Source organism: Zophobas morio, unplaced genomic scaffold, assembly GCF_036711695.1.
Source record: "Zophobas morio isolate AGI-343-1 ecotype UQ-CSIRO unplaced genomic scaffold, CSIRO_AGI_Zmor_V1 ptg000087l, whole genome shotgun sequence".
Lineage (NCBI taxonomy): Eukaryota > Metazoa > Arthropoda > Insecta > Coleoptera > Tenebrionidae > Zophobas > Zophobas morio.
Window position 1 is genome coordinate 212,702 of NW_026972192.1, and position 21,779 is coordinate 234,480.

A 21,779-nucleotide genomic window follows, 5' to 3' on the forward strand; every position below is an offset into this window, starting at 1 on the left:
CGTTACAATGTAACAGAATTTCAAAATATTTAGTTTACGAACTTTCTTAGCCAGTGTTTCTATATGACTGCTAAACATCGCTTAGGCATAGTTCATGAAATTGTTAATAACATTCTGTGGAATTCCTTGCCAATCTTCTATAATTTTATTTCTGAGTTCACCATTAGTCCTGAAATTTTGTGACATTCTTCGTTCTACGTTTTCTACAGTAGTTCCATTGAATTTAAATCTTGCGACTAGCTAGATCATTCAAACTGCGACATTATTTTTCTGAAACCATTTTCTTACAAATTAAAGGAGTGTTTACGGTGATCATGTTGAAAAATCTTTCAGTTTAATCTGCTGTAGTTCTTCTATCTGGAAGCAGTAGTAATAGTTTAGCTGCTGTGATGCTCAACAGATTAATCTTTCGCAACTTTACTCCAAAAATAATTTTTTAAGTTTGAAATTATGTATCTTCGAGAGAGGATATCAAGATACGAAATGTTGAAATGTATTAGTTTTCCTGTTTTCTTTTTAATAACGTCTCTCGATGTGTCCCTGCTGTTACACAATTAAAAAAAATCTTTGTCTTGTTCGCAAAGAAGTTGGTTACAGCTTCTTTTACCCCTTCTTCGAAGTAAAATTAGTGGTCTTTCATTATGCGTTCTAGATGCGTAGCAGGTTGCGGATCTCGATACAACATTGTACGTAATTTTTTATTTCAAATAAGGTTGTGAAATACACCATTCGCACCAATTTGCCCCATTTCAAAAATATTCTCTGAGCGAACTTACAAAATTCGCATGATGTTCTTTTTTTTTATGAATTTAATGTTTTCTACAGCCTCTCTTCCATCATTGGCTCTATAAACACCAAATAAGCGGACGCACTATTGACATAAGTATGTAAAAATTATGGGTTTCGTTCGCAATATAGGTAAAATGTAGAGAAGGTTTAGTTTCAGCATAAAATGTTTCCCACTCATTCTCTCATAATAATGTACTAAAAAATGTTCACAATAATTTTGTTCATCACTTTTTCTTCGCGATCTCACTTAATAAAGCTGGATTGTTACTCATTTTGATATTGATTTCATGAACAATAAAAAATTTCAACTAAAAGTGAACTTTATTTGAATTCATGTAATCCAATCTAAACACTTTTATAGTGAGAAGTAGGGAAGAGGAGAATCTATTGTCTTTGTCATTTCTATTGAAACACCACCTGTTGATTTTGCTCAAAATTTAGCGATTGGTAACAGCTTTCGGTTGATTGACAACGGCTTTTAGTTAGAAAATTGTCTGAATATGAACGTTGCCAAATTTACGATTAAAAAGTGGTGTTTCAATAGAAATGGCAAACACTATACTAAGGTGTGAAGGTCCACCAACGCCGCACTCTTATCTGAAAATATAAATGGCAACATGCCTAGGGGTTTTTTTAGGGTGAAGAAAAAAAATAAGGTTAGAATTATAATCTGACAAGTGAAGTCTCAACAATTTATTAAAAAGTTTGTTTGAATCCGAAGGGTTCGGTTCTTCCGATATTGGAATTGTGTAACGAAAAATATGGTTGAGGAGATTAATTTACGTTTGTGGGAGTAGCACAGAAGACGTCAAAGTACTTTTGTCCACTTTAAAACAACCTGAGTGGAAAGTGGAATGCGTCTGCGTGGACTGCTAGTTGTTTGACATTGACACTGGAGTGTAGCATGTGATTTATGGCAAAGCAAGGATATTATTATTATTATTATTATTTTTTTTGTAATGATTTTACATTTTTCGGTTATAGAAGCAAGAAAAAGTGCATAGGCGCTGTCACACCTAGTAAGAGACTAGGTGTAAATTATGTGTTTTCACTTCTGGCTTGTAAAAGTGAGGCATTCCAAATTATGCTATCATGTGTTGATCCAGGCCATCTGGCATCAGTATCTCGTATCAATAATTTGCACCACAGACTGCCTAGACGTTGACAGAAAAATAATTTTTCGTGTTCCGAGACAGTTCTGCATTATTTCCTCCCACAGAAATTATGGGCACATGAGTTCCGTCACTGCAGCCAATGACAGCGCGGAACACTCTTACATACACCTTGTAAAACTTTTATGAGTTAAGCCTCTTAAGCCTGGCTATTGTAAGCTTTGTGGACCCGAACCGCAAGGTTTATTACTGTCCATTGTTGGCATAATGGAGCTGTGAACTGAGTTAAGTAATACAGTAGCCAGTTTGACTTATAACGGGCTTTGGTTTAAGCCGCTTAAGTCATAAAAGTTTTACAAGGTGTATGTCAAATGAGGTTACAGTACATAAAAACCACTTTTCATTGCTGTCTGCTCATTATTGTCAGGCATTTTTATAATATGTGATCTCAATGCAGCTATCTTCCCAGCAATCTCTTTACGCACTCTACGCACTACCTCGGTGATTCCCACCCGTGAACTTTCCTAAAATCCCCTTGCTCACCCGTAGCACAGTATACCATACAGTAGGGACAGCTCGTCAAATATTGGAACAATCTGTCCTTACCCAACCGTTTTTATTAGGCGGGATTTTTGAAAGGAAGTGGAATACTGGTTGCCTAAATTACAAATACAGCTCGTCCGTAAGACAATGTAGAAGGAACTGATATAAACATCGGATGAATATTAAGAAACTGAAACCAATTTTTGGTGTGTGGTATGAAAACTATGAAGAAAATACCATTTTAAACAATAAAAAAGAATTGTGCTTATATTTATTTTATTCATTAATAAAAGTCTATCACTTTACCAAGTTAATTTCAACATAGACATATTAGCTATTTTGTCAATACTTCCAATTTTCGCCAAGTGTGAACCATTTGAAGAGTCAGAAAGTGGACGCCGTTGTTTTCATCTTCCCTGGGAAAAGTACGTTGATGTTTTTTGTTGAATATTTGTTGTTAGTTAAATTAGTGAAGTGATTCTGAGAACCTTTTCATAGTAACATGGACTGCGGTGGTAGACCACCTCGTGATTGCAGGCACAATGAAAAAACCTGCTTCAGGGGCTTTTTTAAATTTCACACCCCTGTGTACAGTTTCCACATGATAATTTATTCTATTTATTTGTTCGAACGCGCATTTTCTATTCAGTAAAAGTAATAAACAACAGTTACAATATTAAATACCGAACATTTAAGATGTCAAATTTGACACACAATGTTGACATGTTGGGAAATTTTATTTAGTAACAAGGTTTGCTACTACACTTTCAAGCCAAAATTCAAGGTCATGTCCTTACCCAACGGTCGGTTACTGTTCTTGTCCGTTACGTGCATTTCTTATGGGCGTTTCAAAAGCTGTCCTTACTGTATGGTATACTGTGCCCGTAGCGTCATCCCCACCCTGTTGTCTTACCCAGATTTTATCTCAATTATGGGTTGCCTACCTACAGGTCAACAATACTACAGATTTAACCAAGGTATCTAGAGATTTACAAGGTATGCTCAGGCTGTACTTTAAAACTGAAAGATGCTGTGACGACACTGGTGTAATCTAGGTGAGAGGTTGGAAAAACGAGTACCGGGAGAGTAGAGCAAAATGGATCAGAATATTATACTGTTATTAGTCTGTTCACTGAAATGAAACTCATTTGAAGTGTATTTTTTAACATAGAAAAACGCTTTCATTCAAAACGTTTTTTACAAAAAATTAACCACAAATAATGACCTGTTCTTTATTTGTCGTTATTGTGATTATGTGGTTTATTGTAGTTATATAACAATTTAAAACCGAAAAATGATTAATCGTAGATGCTAGTACTCTTGTTAACTTTTCCGTATAGGTTAATTTTTGTTTTTTAGTTGTGTATCTTTGTTTATATATATTTTTTTTCAAATAGTGATAAAAAAATATTGCAAATATAAAGAATTGATCGAACGTTATTTCGACAGGACTTCCCTCGCTCCTACAATACAATCTACCAAATCCCGCTTCTCTAAAAATGATAAAATTTAATATTCTTGGGATAATCTCTATAAATTAAAACGAATAAATTAAATATATTTATTTAATAAAAACCGGCTATCCTTAAATATTTCCCATTATTCCAATATTTCATAGCAGAAAAGTACACCAAGCAAAAATGGCTGTATTTCCGAATTCAAAACAGTACCGGTCAGCGGTTTGTATTTGATATTTGATATTTGATATCTGATGAAGAGACGTGAGACGATTCGATTCGGGGTGCCGTTCAGTCCCGATAACAGACGAGAGTAATGGATTCCTCTACTGACGCCACAGATGTCACTACCTTGTCCCCTCCCCTTAAGGGGCCTATACACCAATTCCCTATGCCCTTAACATACCTTGTGTTTACAATTATACCTTGATCTAACCCTTACATTGCGTATTATGGGTTGCCTGCCTACAGATCAGCGACACTACAGATCTAACCACAGCATAGATAACAATCAGTAGGGACAGCTCGTGTCGGCGCCTTTGTTCTTTCTGACCCGAATTTTAAGCCGTCATGGATGGTCGTTGCCTAAACTATTCCTAGATGTCGCCACCCAATTTAAAAAGTATCACTTCATTTAAAATTTCAAAAATTGATTCGTGTACGCAATATTGCAAACTGTGTAGTTTGCTCAAATCGTATAATCATGAATCGCAATAAGAAAAAAAAGTCGATATTTAAATTATAAACACGATGATTTGTTACAGTTTTTATTTTATTACTTATACAGTCATAAATGTTAATCCGGAAATGGTACACTTTGTAATGGACCGTAGGTAAAGGAGTATTTTATGAGGACTAAATATTTTTCGAGAATAGACTCTTTTAGTTATTAAAGAAAGTATCCATATTATTTATATATGTAGAAAGCTAAAAAAAAGTAGAGAAATAAACAGACAGGCATGATAATGTAATTATGGTAATTACTTTATACAAGAATAAATATAAAAATAAGAACAGCACCTGTTAAATTGTTTAATAATTTCAAAAATTTTACGAAAAAAACGCATTTTACCTAACAACTTAACCCGTAAGCGTAATATCATATAAAGTAAAATTTTTATTTAAAAAAAAATATTACAAAAAAAAATACATATTTGTCGACTCGCATAAAGTGCAGGTAATTGGTATGGGTCGACGCAGGTAAGAATAATTAAGGAATTCATGAAACCGGAAGTCCATAGGGATTAAGCGAAAAAAGATATTTGACAAAATGTACGGCTTGGGTCATTTTTACCCACGCGCGACTGCTTATGGGTTAAGCAACGTCTCAAAATAAAACTCAAGATTGTGTAGGTCAAAAAAAAATATATATATACATGATGAATAAAAAAATTGTTTATTGAGTGAAGGTCTGCTTATATAATTTTTTGTTACGTGTAGTTTGTTTCTTATTACTTTTATATTTAATTTTACCACAACAACGGAATCATATATAATAAATTTTTTATATTTATTTCATAACCACCGTTGTTGTTCGTTTGCGACGACTTTTTAAACAAAAAGTGTGTTATGTTTACTATCTTTTCCAAGAATTCCAAACACGAGGGAGAGAATAAGGCAGGCGCACAACAGGGATCCTGTATGAAAATTCATCGGACGAAGATTTTACCTTTTATTGTGAAAATTACATTTTTATACTATTTGTACAATTCTACTGGAAAAGCAGTCTTAAACAAGCAAAACCGGCAAAAATATTGTAACAAAACTGCCAAATTTCAAATATTTTAGACGTCAGTTGGGCGCCCTCATTCGGTCATAAAGCGAACGACCACCCACGAAAACGGGTCACGAAAAACGGCGAGCCGTCCCTACTGATTGTTATCTCTACTGTGATCTAACCCTTACACCTCGACCATACTGACCTTGGATCGTCCTCATTACAATTCTCGAGGACACAAAATGTAAACAAAAAAACATTAAAGAAAATACTAAACTATAATCACAAACACTCGTATCTGCCTACAGTCGTTACAAAAAAAAATGACATCTTGAACTCCACAATCACAAACTACTTCGCACTAAAAAAAAATTAATTAATTTAAAGCTAGCGTAACTGCACACAAACATCTACAATTATTGAATTCCACAACCCCAATCTACACATTTGTTACGCCATGACCTTACAAAAAATAAATGAACCAACTTAACTGTACGCTAATTTTAGTACACACAAAAGTCAACTATCATAATATCATGGAATTCCATAACTACCATCTACAAATTTGTTACGCCATAACCTTGCAAAAAATAAATGAACTAACTGTACAATAGCTCTACTACACACAAAAATCAACTATAATAATAATTGAATTCTACAACCACCACCTACAAGTCTATTACACTAAAACCCTAGAATTCAACTAATTGTAAATAATCCCTGAAAGAGAAATTCAGTTCACAAATCACTAATAAAGTCTCGAAATTTGTTGGGGGTTCTTCTGTTCCTATGTGGCATTGCTTGCTTAGTTGGACCACTCTGTTCTATAGTTTCACTTTCGTCACTTAACTCACTCGGATACCCTGTTTTTCAACCACTATCGCACTTTAACTCTCTTCACCTCCTTCTTCGTTTTCCTTCCCTGTTTCCTCGTGGTTAGAATACCCCTTTAGTTGAGATACGTGGGCTGTGATCACCTGCTTGCGCTCGCCTGGTTATGTTAGCTTTTCGTGTCCCCTGGTAACGTTTCCACAATTACATATGGCCCTTTCTACTTGTCTTGTAGCTTGGTACTACTCGGTGTGTTGAGGAGCACTCCTAATTGCCACAATTTCTCCCCCACATCATACACTACTCCTGCATACCGCCTTTTGCCGAACTGGTGCTTGCAGCGCTGCTGACCGTCTTAGATGTTTACACGAATTTCCTCATGTGATTCCTGCGGTGCTTGCCACTCTGACGCTCCAAGTGCTTTTTCAACTAAGGCGTTTTTTAAGGTTGGTTGATACCCATACAGGACACGGAACGGCCTTTTTCTTGTTGTCTTGTTCACCGCTGTATTCAAATTGAACTGGACTTTGGGCAAACATTTGTCCCAGCTCCGCTCATTTTGCATCTCTGCCTTAATGACTGGTAGAATGGTATTATCCTGGGGATGCCTCGGTGAATTGTATACAACCCTCACTCCTCTTTCACTGCAGAACTCTTTAAACTTGCGAGACGTGAAACAGGTTCCCCAGTCGCACACCACCACTTCACATACCCCAAATTGCTGAAACAGGGCTTGTAATTTTGACACCACTGACCTCAATGTCGTCGCTTCCAGAGCAAAGAGTACCCCAAATCTCGAAAACGCATCAATGACCACCATAATATGCTCACAACCGCTTGAAGTTTTGACAAACGAACCTAATTTATTCACGTGGACACTTTCAAACGTGCTGAGATGGGGTGTAGCATTCCTGGTCGTTTTCTTCCGGGTGGTTTGTTCAACAAACATTCCAAGCAGCTGGCGATGTGTCGACGTACATAACGGCCCATGCTTGGGAACCAATAATTTTCCATGATCGATGCCACGGTTGCATTCGTTCTACTGTAAAATGGCCAGAGAGGTCATGACATGAAAGCATGTAAGAAAAGAATGTGTTCTTTATGTGCTGGTAAAGATTTTTCTATATTTTTCAATGAAAATATTACTTGTTCAATTTTGCCTCGTCAGCTAATTTTATTCTTAACATTTCTATTAAGCGACTTGTATTTCTGTTATTTGACAAAACATTATCTTGAGCAATTTTTAGCAGCATATTTTCGTCGAATTCGATATCGGTACATTTATGTGTCAATGCGAGACGATACCTTTCAGCTGATTTAATACTGTCTTTTTTTATATCCATCAAATACCACATATGTGTTATTATAATTATTCTTTAACCCTCATGTACATACTAAATTTTCGGACCAGTCGTCATACGATATGTTTGCTGGACTCAAAGTGAATTTTTCTATTTTTTGCACATATAGCACCTTCGTTTGGTGGGGATTGTTGCAACTTGTTGCCTAGATGTACTGGATCCACTATCCGTACAATCTTCAATTACATTTGTAATATCTTTATTCAATCTTACTTACGTGATCGTCTCTGGATATGTGGTTGTATAAAATATTCAGCAACATTTTCTAGAAATACATAGTTGTCTTCTTTTTTGTTTCTTATATTCGTTCTGTTGAGGGTATAAATTCAGCCATATAATTTGTGCTGCCACGCCAATAACATCTAAACTATTGCAGAAATAAGCAAATGGCCAGCCGTGTGTTTTTTTCCTTTTACACGAAAAAGTGTGTACTTTCTGATCCAATGCGTCGACACCACCTTTTGTTTTGTTATAGTAGTGAATGATTTCGGGCGTTTTATCTTCCGGATTAATATTTTTGCGTGATGCATTGTTGACAACAAGATTACTGACTTTTTTGGTTTGGGCACATACGAAGTCAAAGTAAAGTCATTACAAAAACTAAACAGAGAAGAATCCACTGGACGCGACTTAGCAGCGAGAAATTCTTTTGGCACAAATTTCTTGTTTTTTCTAGCAGTTCTAACTAAAGTGAGACCGGATTTGAGAAGTTTCTTGGCAATTCCGTATCAGTAAAAAAAATGTTGCATGTTATATTTCGGTTAGTATTGTAGTATGGAGTTGCTAACTGTTGCACAATTTCAAAAGAAACATTTGTCGAGCGTTTTTCACTTTTGTTGACTTGCCCAAGTGTGGAATATCTTTGAGCGGGTAACTATTTTCACTATCGCAAATCCACCAGAGCTTCATTCCATATTTATCGGGTTTAGCCGACATATACTGGCGGAATAGACAGCCTCCTCGAAAAGGGATAAGTTGTTCATCTACAGTAAAATGTGGTCCAGGCAAATAATGTTTGGTCAACGCAAGTACTAATCCCTTACTTGGTCCGCAATCCATGGATCGGATTAACGACACGTGCATAGCTGGTCCTCAATTTACTAAGGTCCACCGCCGAATACAATTCGGACCGAATGCAATGAAGTCCAGAATTCTGACTTGCGACGCGAGGCTCTGAAACATTTATGGCAGCATTATTTTATATCCCACTGAAAGTGCAATGAAAGTATTTAACTTTCTTTTAAATTTTACCCCAAAATTTGGCTTATAAAAATTTCACTTTTTTTTATAAAGGGAAAAATTTATTTTTTTCTGAAAAATTGTTATTTTTACAACAGATATAATTTTTCAGCAAGGTTTGATATAAGAGACTGTTTAGAATATATTTTTAGAAGTAACAAAAACTACCGTCCTCGATGCCAAATTCGACAAAAATTTTCATTAAAACCGTATATAAATATAACCAAATATGGTCGTATCTGAACCGCGGGGGAAATTTTCTTCAAATATTAGGTGCAGTTCCATCACTTGAAGAGTATCTAATAAAATTTTATTGGTATTTCAAAATTAACCATGAAGGTTGGACCCACAGTACCATAAATCACAAATTCAATGCAACTCTGGATGTTTCTAGCCCACTATATCCGCTTATTTTATTGGTGTCATTATCCCCCTGCATTATCCGACAATCCCTCAAAGTAGCGCTTGTAAAATTTTACTAGGTACTGATGAAGTGTAGAAACTTTAGTTAGGTGTGTGCATATTTTCGAGCGAACTGGGGTAATAAACTTAATACAGTTGGCTGCGCTCATTGAAAGTAGTCACGTAGAACAAGAAATTACATTAAACTTCAGTGGAAGTCAAAGTTCATCCACAAAATTTCTGGACATCCATACTTAACAATGTCTGTACATTATTTGTAAAACATTTTTTGAATGATCTAGTCTATTAAGAATTCACTTAGTCTACGTATGGACAATTCCTTATGAGAATAGTGCTACTTTTTGTTTAGGCTCTTAGAAAAAAAAAAAACATCTAAGTAAAATCTTTATATTATATACATTTTAAGCTAAATTATTTCTTAACGATTTCGAGTTGCACATTTATTCTTTTCCCCCATTTGATGTATGCATTGAATATTTGTCCTTCACCGCCAACATGCCGCTACCAATGAAATGTACGGCAGATCTTCCTCCGGGGCTTCACGTAAGTGATATCCACCCGATGACTATGTTTGATATTTAAAACACGCATATCCTCGAGAATTTCGTGTAGAACTTGGACTTTAAGCTGTGGCCGTACCGGTTCCCTGAAAGACAACACAGACATTAAACAATAAGCAATTTCATGTATAGGTACATAATAATATAAATTTTGGTACTTACATTTCTGGGTCCTCGAGGTTGTACTCTGAACTGAACTGAATTGCTGTAGTTGCTTCTGTAGCATTCGTGTTACTCTGACACTGAAGTGCAAGTACAGCTTACTATATAGCCAATTTTTTAAATTACAAAATGTTGTTTATTTTCAAAACATGTGGACATTTCCGCTAAAAACTCAACATGGAGTCATAAACTCTAGGACTATGTTATTTTATACAATTTAAAACCCATTTACTATGTACAATTTTGAGGTGACGTCATCACGTTACTGGTAGGAATGATTGAAAAAGCTTCGTTAACGTTTTACCATCTACATGATATTTATAACATACATATAAAATTTGACAGATAAGGTACGTAGACCAAATATGGGCACCGTTAAGAAAAACAGTTAATTACAGATCAATTAATAGGCCACATGGCGATTACTTCGGACATCAGAAAACCCTCAGTTCACTCATCAATATTTATATAATAACTAATATAAATATCGCATACTTACAAAAAAAACTAACCTTTTTCAAAACAGTGACAGTGTCCATATTAAGACTGTAGCGCTCCTAATACGGACACTTGGGTTTCGAAATATGGGCATACCGAATTTTATCTAACTGAAAATAGTAAAAATGAAAACTCATAAAGTTACAAAAATGCGGACATTTATTTAATAGCTATTAAGACAACTAGTGTTTTATAGACAGTTTAAAAATCAAGATCGTAGTTAAAATCCGAGCGACCGAAGGGAGCGAGGATTTTATAGAGCGAGATTTTTAAACTATAAAACACGTGTTGGCTTCAAGATTTTTTCAAACACTAACAGTAATTCATCAACTCCTTTTTGATCAATTCATTACTACAAATTTTGACAAATCATTTGTGAAGCTTCATAGTATCATAGTAAGATTGCTGTGTATTGTAACTATGACACGTAAACAAATTTTGAAAAAAACAATTTTCATCGTCAAAATGTGCGAAAACGTTTCGGAAAAAATTGCGAAAAAGGGAAAAGAATTGCGAAGCAATTTGTTACCCTTAAAGTCAAAAAATGCATACGAGAAAGTATATGTTTCGTTTCAAGACTGGAAAAATAAAAACCGCATCAAGGAAGTAACCGAAGATGTTATCTTGGCTTTTTTGGACATGAGAGTGAGTACATATTTAGTAAAATTCATAAAACTAAATTATTTAACAATTACAGTCGCAAAAGTTGTCACCTTGTTCTTTATGGCCAGAATATTCAATGTTAAAGGCCACTCTAAAGGCAAAAGAAAACATAGATATTGAAAAATTTGGTGCTGTTATTTCGTATATAAAAAAATTAAATGTTGGTTATCGTGGCAAAAAATCCAACGTTCTGACACGAGAAGAAATCAAAACGTTCTTGCAAGAAGCTGATGACGGAGAATATTTATTCGAGAAGGTAAGAATTACTTAATAACAAGTATTTTTTATACATATGAAATCGTGTAGGTTGCTTTAATCTTTGGAATTGCCGGAGCTTGCAGAAAGGCCGAATTGTGTGCTATGAGATTTGACGATATACAAGATTGTGGTAACGTTCTGAATATTGTTATACCTGGCAGTAAAACCCACAAAGAAAGAAGATTCAGTGTAGTTAATGAAGGCTTTGGTGTTAATACCATTGATTTGTATCGACGTTATGTTGCTTTACGACCCACAAATTCACCATTGAGGTTTTTTTTACACTATCATAAAGGTAAATGTACTCGCCAAAATGTAGGAATTAACACCTTTGGAAAAATTCCCAGAAAAATTGCAACTTTCCTCAAACTGGAAAATCCAGCTAAATACACAGGTCATTCTTTTCGCCGCAGTTCGGCAACTCTCCTGGTTAACGCAGGTATTGTAATGATTACCTTTATTCTTCAAAGTAACTTTATATTCAATGCAGGCGGAGACTTTACTTCGTTGAAGAGGCATGGCGGGTGGGAATCGACCAAGGTGGCAGAATCTTACATACAAGAATCTTTTGGAGAAAGAGTGAAAATTGCTCAAAAAGTTTTTGGAGATGAAAAGCTGGCACCGAATGAATTAGTTGACAATGAAATCGTTATGGACAAGCCCACGAACCTAAGTTACAGTGAAGCGTGTGGCAGTTCCAGCTTTAGCTCTAGTACTAGCAAGAACACCGCTCAAAATATTTATTTTAATAATTGTACTTTTAACTTTGGTGATAATTATTGTAAAAATTCGAAATAAAAAACTTGAAATATGCGAAATCGTATTTTAAGAAGCTATAAGATACGTTGCCATTGACAGCGTACTTTAAGAGAACAACGTTATTTTAAATCAAAGTTAACATACGAGTTCTTATGAACCATAGAGACAGTATAAGATGTTTTTTTCTGATTGATACAATATTGAATAATATTGCCTTAGTTACAATATGTCATAACACACTAATATTTCCCAAGGGAAATATGAAATGATCATATTGTCCCAAGGGAAATATGAATTGTCATATTTCACTACAATTTTTTTTTATTTTTTAATTGATTTATATTCACCAATTCGTTCGTTCTGCAGGCGCCAAAGATTTCCATAATTAAAACGACCTTCAAAATTATGGATGTAACAATCTATTTAATAGAGGAGAATCACAATGAAATTTTTACCTTATACATCAAAAAAATGTCATTAGGAGCTTCTCGCAAGAATTTTTTGAGCTGTTGTCGAGACAACACCTCTGATTTTTTAGGAATGTATCCTTTATTTTTATTCTTCACAAATGCTTCTACTTCATCGAACAGTTTAACATCAGTTTTTTCCCTTAAATGTAACATTGACCTTAGCATCGATAATTTTGGCCACAACGTATTTGGTGAATATTTGTGCGACTACGGATAGAATAAATTAGTCATACGTCAAAAATAACAAAAATCAGCAAAATACCAAATCTTCAAAAAATGCAAGCAAAATATTTTCGTCGACACCATTCACCGAATTTTCTCTTCTCCATTCTTGAAAGTCTTCATACACTTTACTGTAAGCAGCTTTAGATTTCACGGGAACCAAACATTCACGGGCTTTCGCCGCTTGTGATAGCACGTAGTTCGACATTTCATCAATTTTATTTATGACAGGACGCGACAATCAAAGCAGCCAACCATGATATTTACAAACACCCTTAGCAACGTTACCAATCCGATTAATTCAAAAATTTAGAATCCAATATTTTTTGCAACAACATTGTATCAATCAGAAAAAAACTATTGATTACAACACGGGAAATATGAATTATGTCCCTTGGTTGTCTATACATCCCTCGGGTTGCACCCTCGGGATGTAACTAGCCAACCTCGGGAAATATAGTATTCATATTTCCCTAGTTGTAATAATAGCTATAGTGTTTGAAAAACTAAATAAAATTCTATATAGGCTATAACAGTGCAAATAAACAAGTATTAATAGGTTTCCCTGATTATAACAAAAAAAAATTAAATAAAACCTAACATTTTGTTATAAATTAAAGAAAATAAACAATATTCTATATATCAATTGAAATGGAATTTTAACAATTAATTTAAACAATTTATTCACAGGAAGGGCATTTAAAATTAGGGACTTTGTCCTTCGCCGTCAGTCCACAGCATTCCTCGTGAACCCAAATGTTGCAATTGGTGCATTGTCTCATATCCCACATTCTGTCTTCCTCACACAAAGAGCAATACCAAGACTCTTTTTTCTGGTAACCACTTGTTGACGGCTGTGGACCTTTCTGATCATTTGTATTAAAAACATTTTTTGTAATCTTTTGGTCTGGTGTTTTAAGTAATTCAGTAAAACTTGTATCGTGTTTATCAGTTTCTTCTTTGTTGTTTTCAACCAACTTCATCTTCAGAACTACTGTCTTCATTCCATTCGTGAGAACCTAGTACTCTTTTTAAATGAAATGTCTTAGATTTTACCCTTGCCTCCCATAATCCGCCAAAATGGGCGGCCCTAGCCTGTATAAAGTGCCAATTGATGCTACTAGTTGTTAAATAAGTAATAATTTTGTCTCCAAACTCGGTGGATTCAAACAATGTGGATAACTCGCGATTCGCGATGGTGTGGTAAAACAAATAAAAAGAGCAATGTATGCCTTTACCAGTCTTCTATTTTTTGTCTTTTCATCTAAGATGAGGTCCGCATAATCAGTTCCAGTGTTACGAAATATTTTTCCGGGCGTTAATTATCGCTAGGTAAATCATCCATTATTAGATTTACCTCTCATAGTTTCATTCTTGCGCAGGTAAAACATTTTCGGGTAACCTGTTATACCTGAACCCTACCGGATATGGGCCAAAAGATCGTGCGCATTGACGCTAGAGTCGCTAGCAATCCGGCATGAAATCATGTGTTCATACTGAATAATTAATTTGGTCATATTATGATTAGGCAGTACACAGAGAGAAATATATTTTACTAATTTGCACAAATGTAAAATTACTTAAACAAATTGGTTCTAAAAAAGTGACAGACATATTTTGCACAATATTATAAAAAAAAATTGTGCAACTGTCATTATATGATTATGTGGAATTTTTAATGTCAATAATTTCAATATCCTTCTCAAAAATATTCCCATATGTTTCTCAAATAAAGTTGCAGTTGATATATATAACAATGTTTATACAACATAAATACATAAAAATACAATTCTTTGAGTAACATTCTGAGAATACATTGAACAACAAATCTAAAGCCGAAAAGTTTATGTATAATGTATTTATACAATTTCTTCGAACATTTCGAACCCAAAATATCAATGTTTCAAACAATATTTTAATTTTAGGATTGGATAATTTTATTACATGGTTGCACTATTATTGAATGTGGATAAGTATAAAATTTACTTTGGATTTCTACAATTGTCCAGTTTAATAAAATATTTTTGAAGAAATTATTAACACAAATTATTTCTACAGTTTATAAGGAATAATAACACAAAAGCAAAGGTATATAAAATTTATTTTTAACACTTTTAACATAATGGAAACACCATAAAATTGATTGTGTAACACATTTAAACGTACAAAAATGCATAATAATTCTGAACAGATAAGCATGGCTAACAACAATTCTACATTTCTATTACAAATTTAACATCATTATTTAATATAGAATGTCGAAGAGAAACAAAATATTTTTGCGAGATACTTAAAACGCATGGTAAATGAGTAATAAATTACTCAGTTTTTGAATAGTCTTTTTCTCTTCAATTTCAACTTCGCACGCGTAAAAATGTCTGCAAAAAGAAAATGTTTGAAGAGATTTACAAACCATGTAACTGAAACATATGAAATAAATTTACCCTTATTCCCTACAGAAACCGGTACTGGTTGTGCGTTCTGCTATCAACTTATAGGAATGACATTTATTAACACGTCTTTGTAAAGCAGAATCCAATTCGCGTATGTCCTATAACACAAATATTATATGATTAAGGAAATACTAAAAGTCTACTTACGTATACCCACAGAATAAAACTATCTATTAATTTCTGTTTAGAGAGTTTCCAGTGCTTCTCTTTTGCTTTTATTGATGGGGGTTGCATTAATGAATGCTTGAATTTATTTTATTGATTTAATCAGGAACTCCAAAACCGAATGCTTTGAAATCTTAGAGATGTTTTAAAATTATCATAGGCATGGTCAATTTTTAGTCAAAATGTACTTGCTCATCCCCCCTAAAAAATTGGTAACGTCACCCCAAAATTTTGCTGAATAAGTCCTGTCTAAAATGTACAAAATATGATGAGTATGTACTTGTGATTTATCATTCCATTCATATTTTTTCGATTTGCCTAAACAGGTGGCTCTAAAAATTAATGAATGAGTCAATTTATTTTATTGATTAAATCAGGAATAGCTCATTGCATTTTCCCGAAAATGTTGAGATACTACACTGTTATTATTAGTATTACATTGCACCAAAACAATTTGATAGACACAAAATTTTGTAAAGTAAAAACTAGTTTGAAACATAGGTGTACCACGCTTATTTACATTTACTTTAACATCACAGACGTACATTCGTTTTGTTGCGCTGACTAGGCTCCGTGAATGTGGTTTAGACAAGTTATAATGAACCAATTGTGAATTCCACCATCAAAAATTAAGATAAAATCCAATGTTTTATATAATAAGCGGAAGTCGATGCAATAAAAAAGTCTGGAGGACCATCGGCATTGTTTGCAGTTTCTCTGTTTCACTCTCACGTATACAATCTCAACAAGTGTTATCGCTTTTTGTCTTAAATTAAAAATGCTTATACATAATTGATTATCAGTCGCCTCTGCTAATACACGCGGCATACGTGAGTAAACTGTTTCGTTATTTTATTGATTATAAATCGATATTAAAGACGACCCGATTCATTTTTCCGAAAACTAAGGAATACAGTACTTTTATTTTTAGTATTACACTACATCTATCCAAACTGATGTTATACGTGTCCTTGCAAAAATGTTGACGTCATCGCAAATTTTTGTAATGAAAAACTCACTTAAAACAATCGGGGAGCATGTTTCTGTACTTTTATTTGAACATTACTACATATCTTTATTTTAATTTATAATAGTTGTGATAAAAAAATAATATTTCCAAAATCAAATCCTTTCATTTTTCAAAACAACTAGATTTGATGTACTGTACTCTATGGGCGAGGGAAGTTCTGTCGAAATAATGTTCGACCAATTTTTTGACTTTTTTTGGTACAGCATACAAACATTTTTATATGTGGAAAGTCCTGTGCTCGACCGCTTAAACTTAAATTCAAAATTTTTACAAACGTAACAATTGCTAAGTATACGAGTATGTTTCACTTTCAGTTAAATCCGTATGTTTTAATAATAATGATATATTAATGCATATAAACATACAAGTTTTTTGCATAGGTCACATGTACACACAATAAAATAATAAAAATAGAAATGACAAATTAATTGACATACACATTTTCGAGAACACTACATAAACTTATCTTTAATAAAGTCGTTAAAACAATAAGACGCTTTTCCTAATAGGTATTCCTTCACAATTTTCCTGAAGTGTACATCGGTGGTATTTTGTATGTGACGTGGTGTGAGTATAATGGTGTGGCGGTGCGCATGACTAGCTCTGTCTTTCTCGGCCGTGTGACGTCAGATTCGGAGCAACCCTGCAGAAACAATCATAAGCAACCACGGTGCGTACCTGTTTAAAATATGAAAAAGAACGTATATCAATATTTTACTGCAAATCCTTTATTTTATAACTTTAATAGACTACAATATGTACTGTTTTTTGTCATTTGCTGATCACAAGATACAAAAGACCTGCTTGAAACGACCGTGTTAATCCATTGCAAACTGAGCAGTCGCAATTAGATGGATATGTAAATTTGACAACTTACATAAAAGCGAATAAAACTGTGTGAAGTAGAATGACTGTAACTACTAAATGTAAAATTTATTGTTTTTCTATTTTATATTAATATATGGTTACATTATAAGATACCCATAAAAATATATACATTAAAACAAAGTAAGGTACAAATTAAAAATTCTGGCAACTATTATGTAAAAATGTTCTTATTAAAATGTTAAACATAAAGTCATTTTACATTATTTTTTTGCGTTTGTAAATTTAGACATTTTTCGGTTTAATTTTCGCTGATTATTTATAAAATGGACTTTTCTGTTTAACTCTTTCAGTCGTATGTAAGTTCTAGTTCGAGCTAGACAGAGAATGACTTCATATGGAATATTTATATCTGGTATTTTTTCAATTGTTTTGTTGGCTAATTTGTTAAATATTAAAGTTTCGTTATTCAGGGAATCTCCATGGAAAATATGAAATTCAGTTTCCATCGTTGTTGCTGCTTTAAGAAGATCAGAACTTGGATACATTAAATGCCCTTTTGAAATAAATTGCAGCCAATCCGGTGCAGTGTGATCAAAGAATAAATGTTGAGTTTGAACTCCCAAATTCTGATATTTATCCCTAAACCTATGTGCAATATAACCTGCTACATATTTTAAGCCTTCATAGCTAATAATGTTATTAGAAGACAAAATTTTTGAATTAGAGTCATTTCTCTGATCAACAGAAGTCACATCTATTTGAGAGTTGTCAAATGCACGTAAAATTGTATTTTCTTCACACGTTTCATTAACATCTGGTATGTTTTTCAAAAAAGTTCTTAACACAGACTGAGAAAAGCAAACGTCATTATCCGCACTCATTGGTTTAATCAGGCAGCTTTCACGAGTATTTTCTTCGACATTTCTGTTTTCAGTGAAAACTGAAGCCGAGTGCTTGCCTAAAATATACCATCTTAACCTATATTTTATGTCTAATGGAGTTGGATGATCATTCGATCCTCCCATTCCTCTAATATAGGAAAAGAAGTTTTCAAGTATATCTTGATTCAAACGATATGTTAATATATACTCGATCATATATTTGGAGTGTAAATATTTGTATAGTTGCACTAATGCAGCGTTATTCAATAAAATTCCTTTTTGAAACGGAATAAAATTTTTATGTTTTCCAACTCTCATCGATTTAATAGAACTTGTAACGTTGTCCAGTAATAAAGTTTGATTTTCCAAATCCGTGCCAAAAGCATTAGTTCCAGGATGCACTCCAAACTTTAATCTTGAATTAAATAAATCGAACCAATCGTTTACTAATTTTGTAAATGTAGAGGTTTCCTCCCAACTGGTGTTCTTAAGAATATTGTTCTGGCCACACCACTGAATAGCTTTGGATACCTGATTAGATAACAATTGAGCAGCGGGCCGAACTTTCTGCCTTTCCGTTCCTTTCAAATCTAGATGGTATGGGCTTATCTTATATGCTATAGTAAGTTCCGATTGGGAAACTGAAATGAGTTCTTCAAAGCATGTCTTGTTAACTACTTTTCCATTAGGAAAGAAGAATCCCTGATCTACTAGATGATTTCTAAGAAGTTTTAGTAAATGGGGTGCATCCGCAAACACAAATATTTGCAAAGAATCGTCACTTGGATGATTGAATGAACACCGTTTATCATAACCAATATTGAGTTGAGACCAAAGACCCATATTATCTATACCCATGTCACTACTAATTGCAACGACAATAAATCCCGCAGAATAAAGTGCAGCTATTATTTCAAACAAAATATTTTTTGTCATGTTTTGGTCAAACTGGTAATAAATTGGTTGCTTCCATTGACCAACCAAACCCCTAGCCATAACTGTTTGACAGGATCTGTGTGAACCAAGTTTCTGTTGCATAGTTCTATCAATACAAATTTTATTAGATATGTAGATTTCATCAAATGTTAGGACTGTCAGTCTTGGTAGTTCTGTCATTCCTACTGACTTGCTTTTCATTAGTCGAATAATATCAGCTAAAATCCCTTGGTCCAAGTTCAAACATTTAGCCCAATCCCTTAAAGTTGTAAATCCTGGTAAAGGATAATTATTGGCTCGTAAAAAGCGGTAACCTTTAGGACTTATACTTCTTAGAGAGATTGCCGATGCAATATCATCAGAACACCAATGAATTTTTTTCGCATTTGGACTAGCAAGTAATTTTATTTGTCCAGGTGTAAAACACTTGCTCAGCAACGTTTCAATTTTTCTTTGAATTTTTTTGGGTTGAGCTTTCTCCAGTTTATTAATTTTTTCTTCCAGTGACGATTTTTCCTCTAATACTTCAATATATTTTTTTTCCCAATTTTTGTTCTCCTTTTTTAGATTTTCAATGATTCTCTTCAGACCTTCAACTTCGTCTTGAGAGCTATTCATAAAAAATGTGGATCAAATATTAGCTACACAAAAAATTAAAGGATATTTACTTTATTGATTGCCCAGTAGGATGATTGTTTATGTCACAAACTTCATTTTGTCCTTTCCCTAGTGCTGTTTGATTTAAAAGATTATTTATTTCATCCCGACGATGTCTTTTGGCAAGTCTCTCAGCCCTTTTATCAACCTCCAGCGATCTTTTGACAGCTTTAGAGCAATTGGGCAAATTTTGGTTCGGAACAGCATTTGTCTTTAAATTTCTACAATTTATAGGAGTGTAATTTAAAAGCTGCTGTTGCAAAGGTATTACAAAGCAGTCCTCATCAAAGTGAATAGAACATATACAAGCTAAAATTTATTTGCTGTTGTTATTTTTATTTATCTTAGTGTAGGAATATTTTTACCATGTGTCAGATTTAACTCATCTTCCCTTTTACAAGCATTCAACCATATTTTGGCGAAAACTTCGTTTTTGGGAAATCCGTAATATTTAATATTAGTCCCTTTAGTTTTCCTAGAGTAATTTTTACAACCATAGACGGCACAAGCGGGCATTGTGAATTTAACAAACACTATATAAAAATAACAACTTCAATAAATAAAATATTTTCATTAAAACTTTCAAAGCAAATTCTGAAATACTTCACAATCGCACATGAAATGCATACATTAGCAAATTCTTCGCTACTGCCGTAGACGGTTGCTTCCTGTTATGCTCCTAGCGTGACGTCATGCGCGCACAGATGTGCATTTCCGACAACTATCCGCCACACCATTATTCTCCCACCACGGTATGTGAGCAGACTACTTTGTCTATCCAATTTCCACGTTTCGTTGTTTACCTTTTTTTTGGGTACTTGATGCTTCTTCGGTATTTTACTTGGATTCTTTTTCTGACCTTGCTGTCTTACAAGGTTGTCGTACATCTCTTAATATATCGAGTTGTTGATTTAACAATAATATCTCGGTTCGCATGGATGCGATTAATGCATCTTTGTCATGGATTATGTATTTGAATAGTAGAGGATTCACTTCTTCCCATTTGATCTGTTTTGCAGATGTTTATTATTAACGGATATACCTTTACATAGAATTATAAACATACAATTACCTTTACATAGAATTATAAACTTACAATTACTTATAAATAAGCAAATATTAAAAAGAAGAGAAAGCAACAAAAACAAAAAACTAACATTCTAAAATACGCTTTAAAGCTGCCTTAAAAGAGTTTGCAGACCTAGATTTGAAAAAGCACAAGTCTAGAACTCCATTTTTGAAATTTTTGACGTTATTAAACTGGTGAAAAAATAGATTGAAGTAATTGTCCCAAACACACGTCTCAGTTTCACTTGAAATTTTAGTAGGAAGCAGACCATCAAAATCAGGTACCTGCATCCATTCAATATTACTTAAATTAAAGTCGCCTATCACTAAAATATCACAGTTAGAATGAACAGCGCATATGCTTTGCAGAGATTGAACATGATCAGAGTATTTTAACAATACGGAATTAGGTGGAATATAAACACAGCCGATAATGAGATCCTTATTAGGAAGTGAAACTTTTACCCAAATTTCTTCGACGTGGGAATTAACACAAGTCAATTGCATGGAGTTGAACTTTTTGTTGATTGCCAACAGGACGCCACCACCTTTTTGTTTGTTACTGTTTTCACTGTTTCTATCATTTCTGTACACTACGTATCTACTGTCAAGAACTTCATTGCTTTGAATTTCCGGAGATAACCACGTTTCACTTAATGCTAGGGTACAATAATTTTCGCTTAAAACAGCACAATAT

The 21,779-nt window shown here is 33.8% G+C and overlaps 1 protein-coding gene across 1 annotated transcript; it reads left to right on the top strand.

The window, feature by feature from the left end:
- The first annotated feature begins 10,985 nt into the window (after positions 1-10,985).
- LOC135144234 (uncharacterized) lies at positions 10,986-12,761 on the top strand. The gene is made up of 5 exons (XM_064076215.1): positions 10,986-11,337; positions 11,390-11,611; positions 11,662-12,052; positions 12,104-12,367; positions 12,739-12,761. The coding sequence occupies exons 1-5, from the start codon at positions 11,113-11,115 to the stop codon at positions 12,759-12,761; spliced, it is 1,125 nt and encodes a 374-aa protein (XP_063932285.1). The 5' UTR covers positions 10,986-11,112.
- Positions 12,762-21,779: the final 9,018 nt, after the last annotated feature.

Excerpts from the sequence above, each read along its gene's own strand:
- LOC135144234 (XM_064076215.1), top strand. The coding sequence starts at position 11,113 with ATGACACGTAAACAAATTTTGAAAAAAACAATTTTCATCGTCAAAATG. Across the intron at positions 11,612-11,661 it reads GAGAATATTTATTCGAGAAG|GTTGCTTTAATCTTTGGAAT; the intron begins GTAAGAATTACT and ends GAAATCGTGTAG. Across the intron at positions 12,053-12,103 it reads AACTCTCCTGGTTAACGCAG|GCGGAGACTTTACTTCGTTG; the intron begins GTATTGTAATGA and ends TATTCAATGCAG.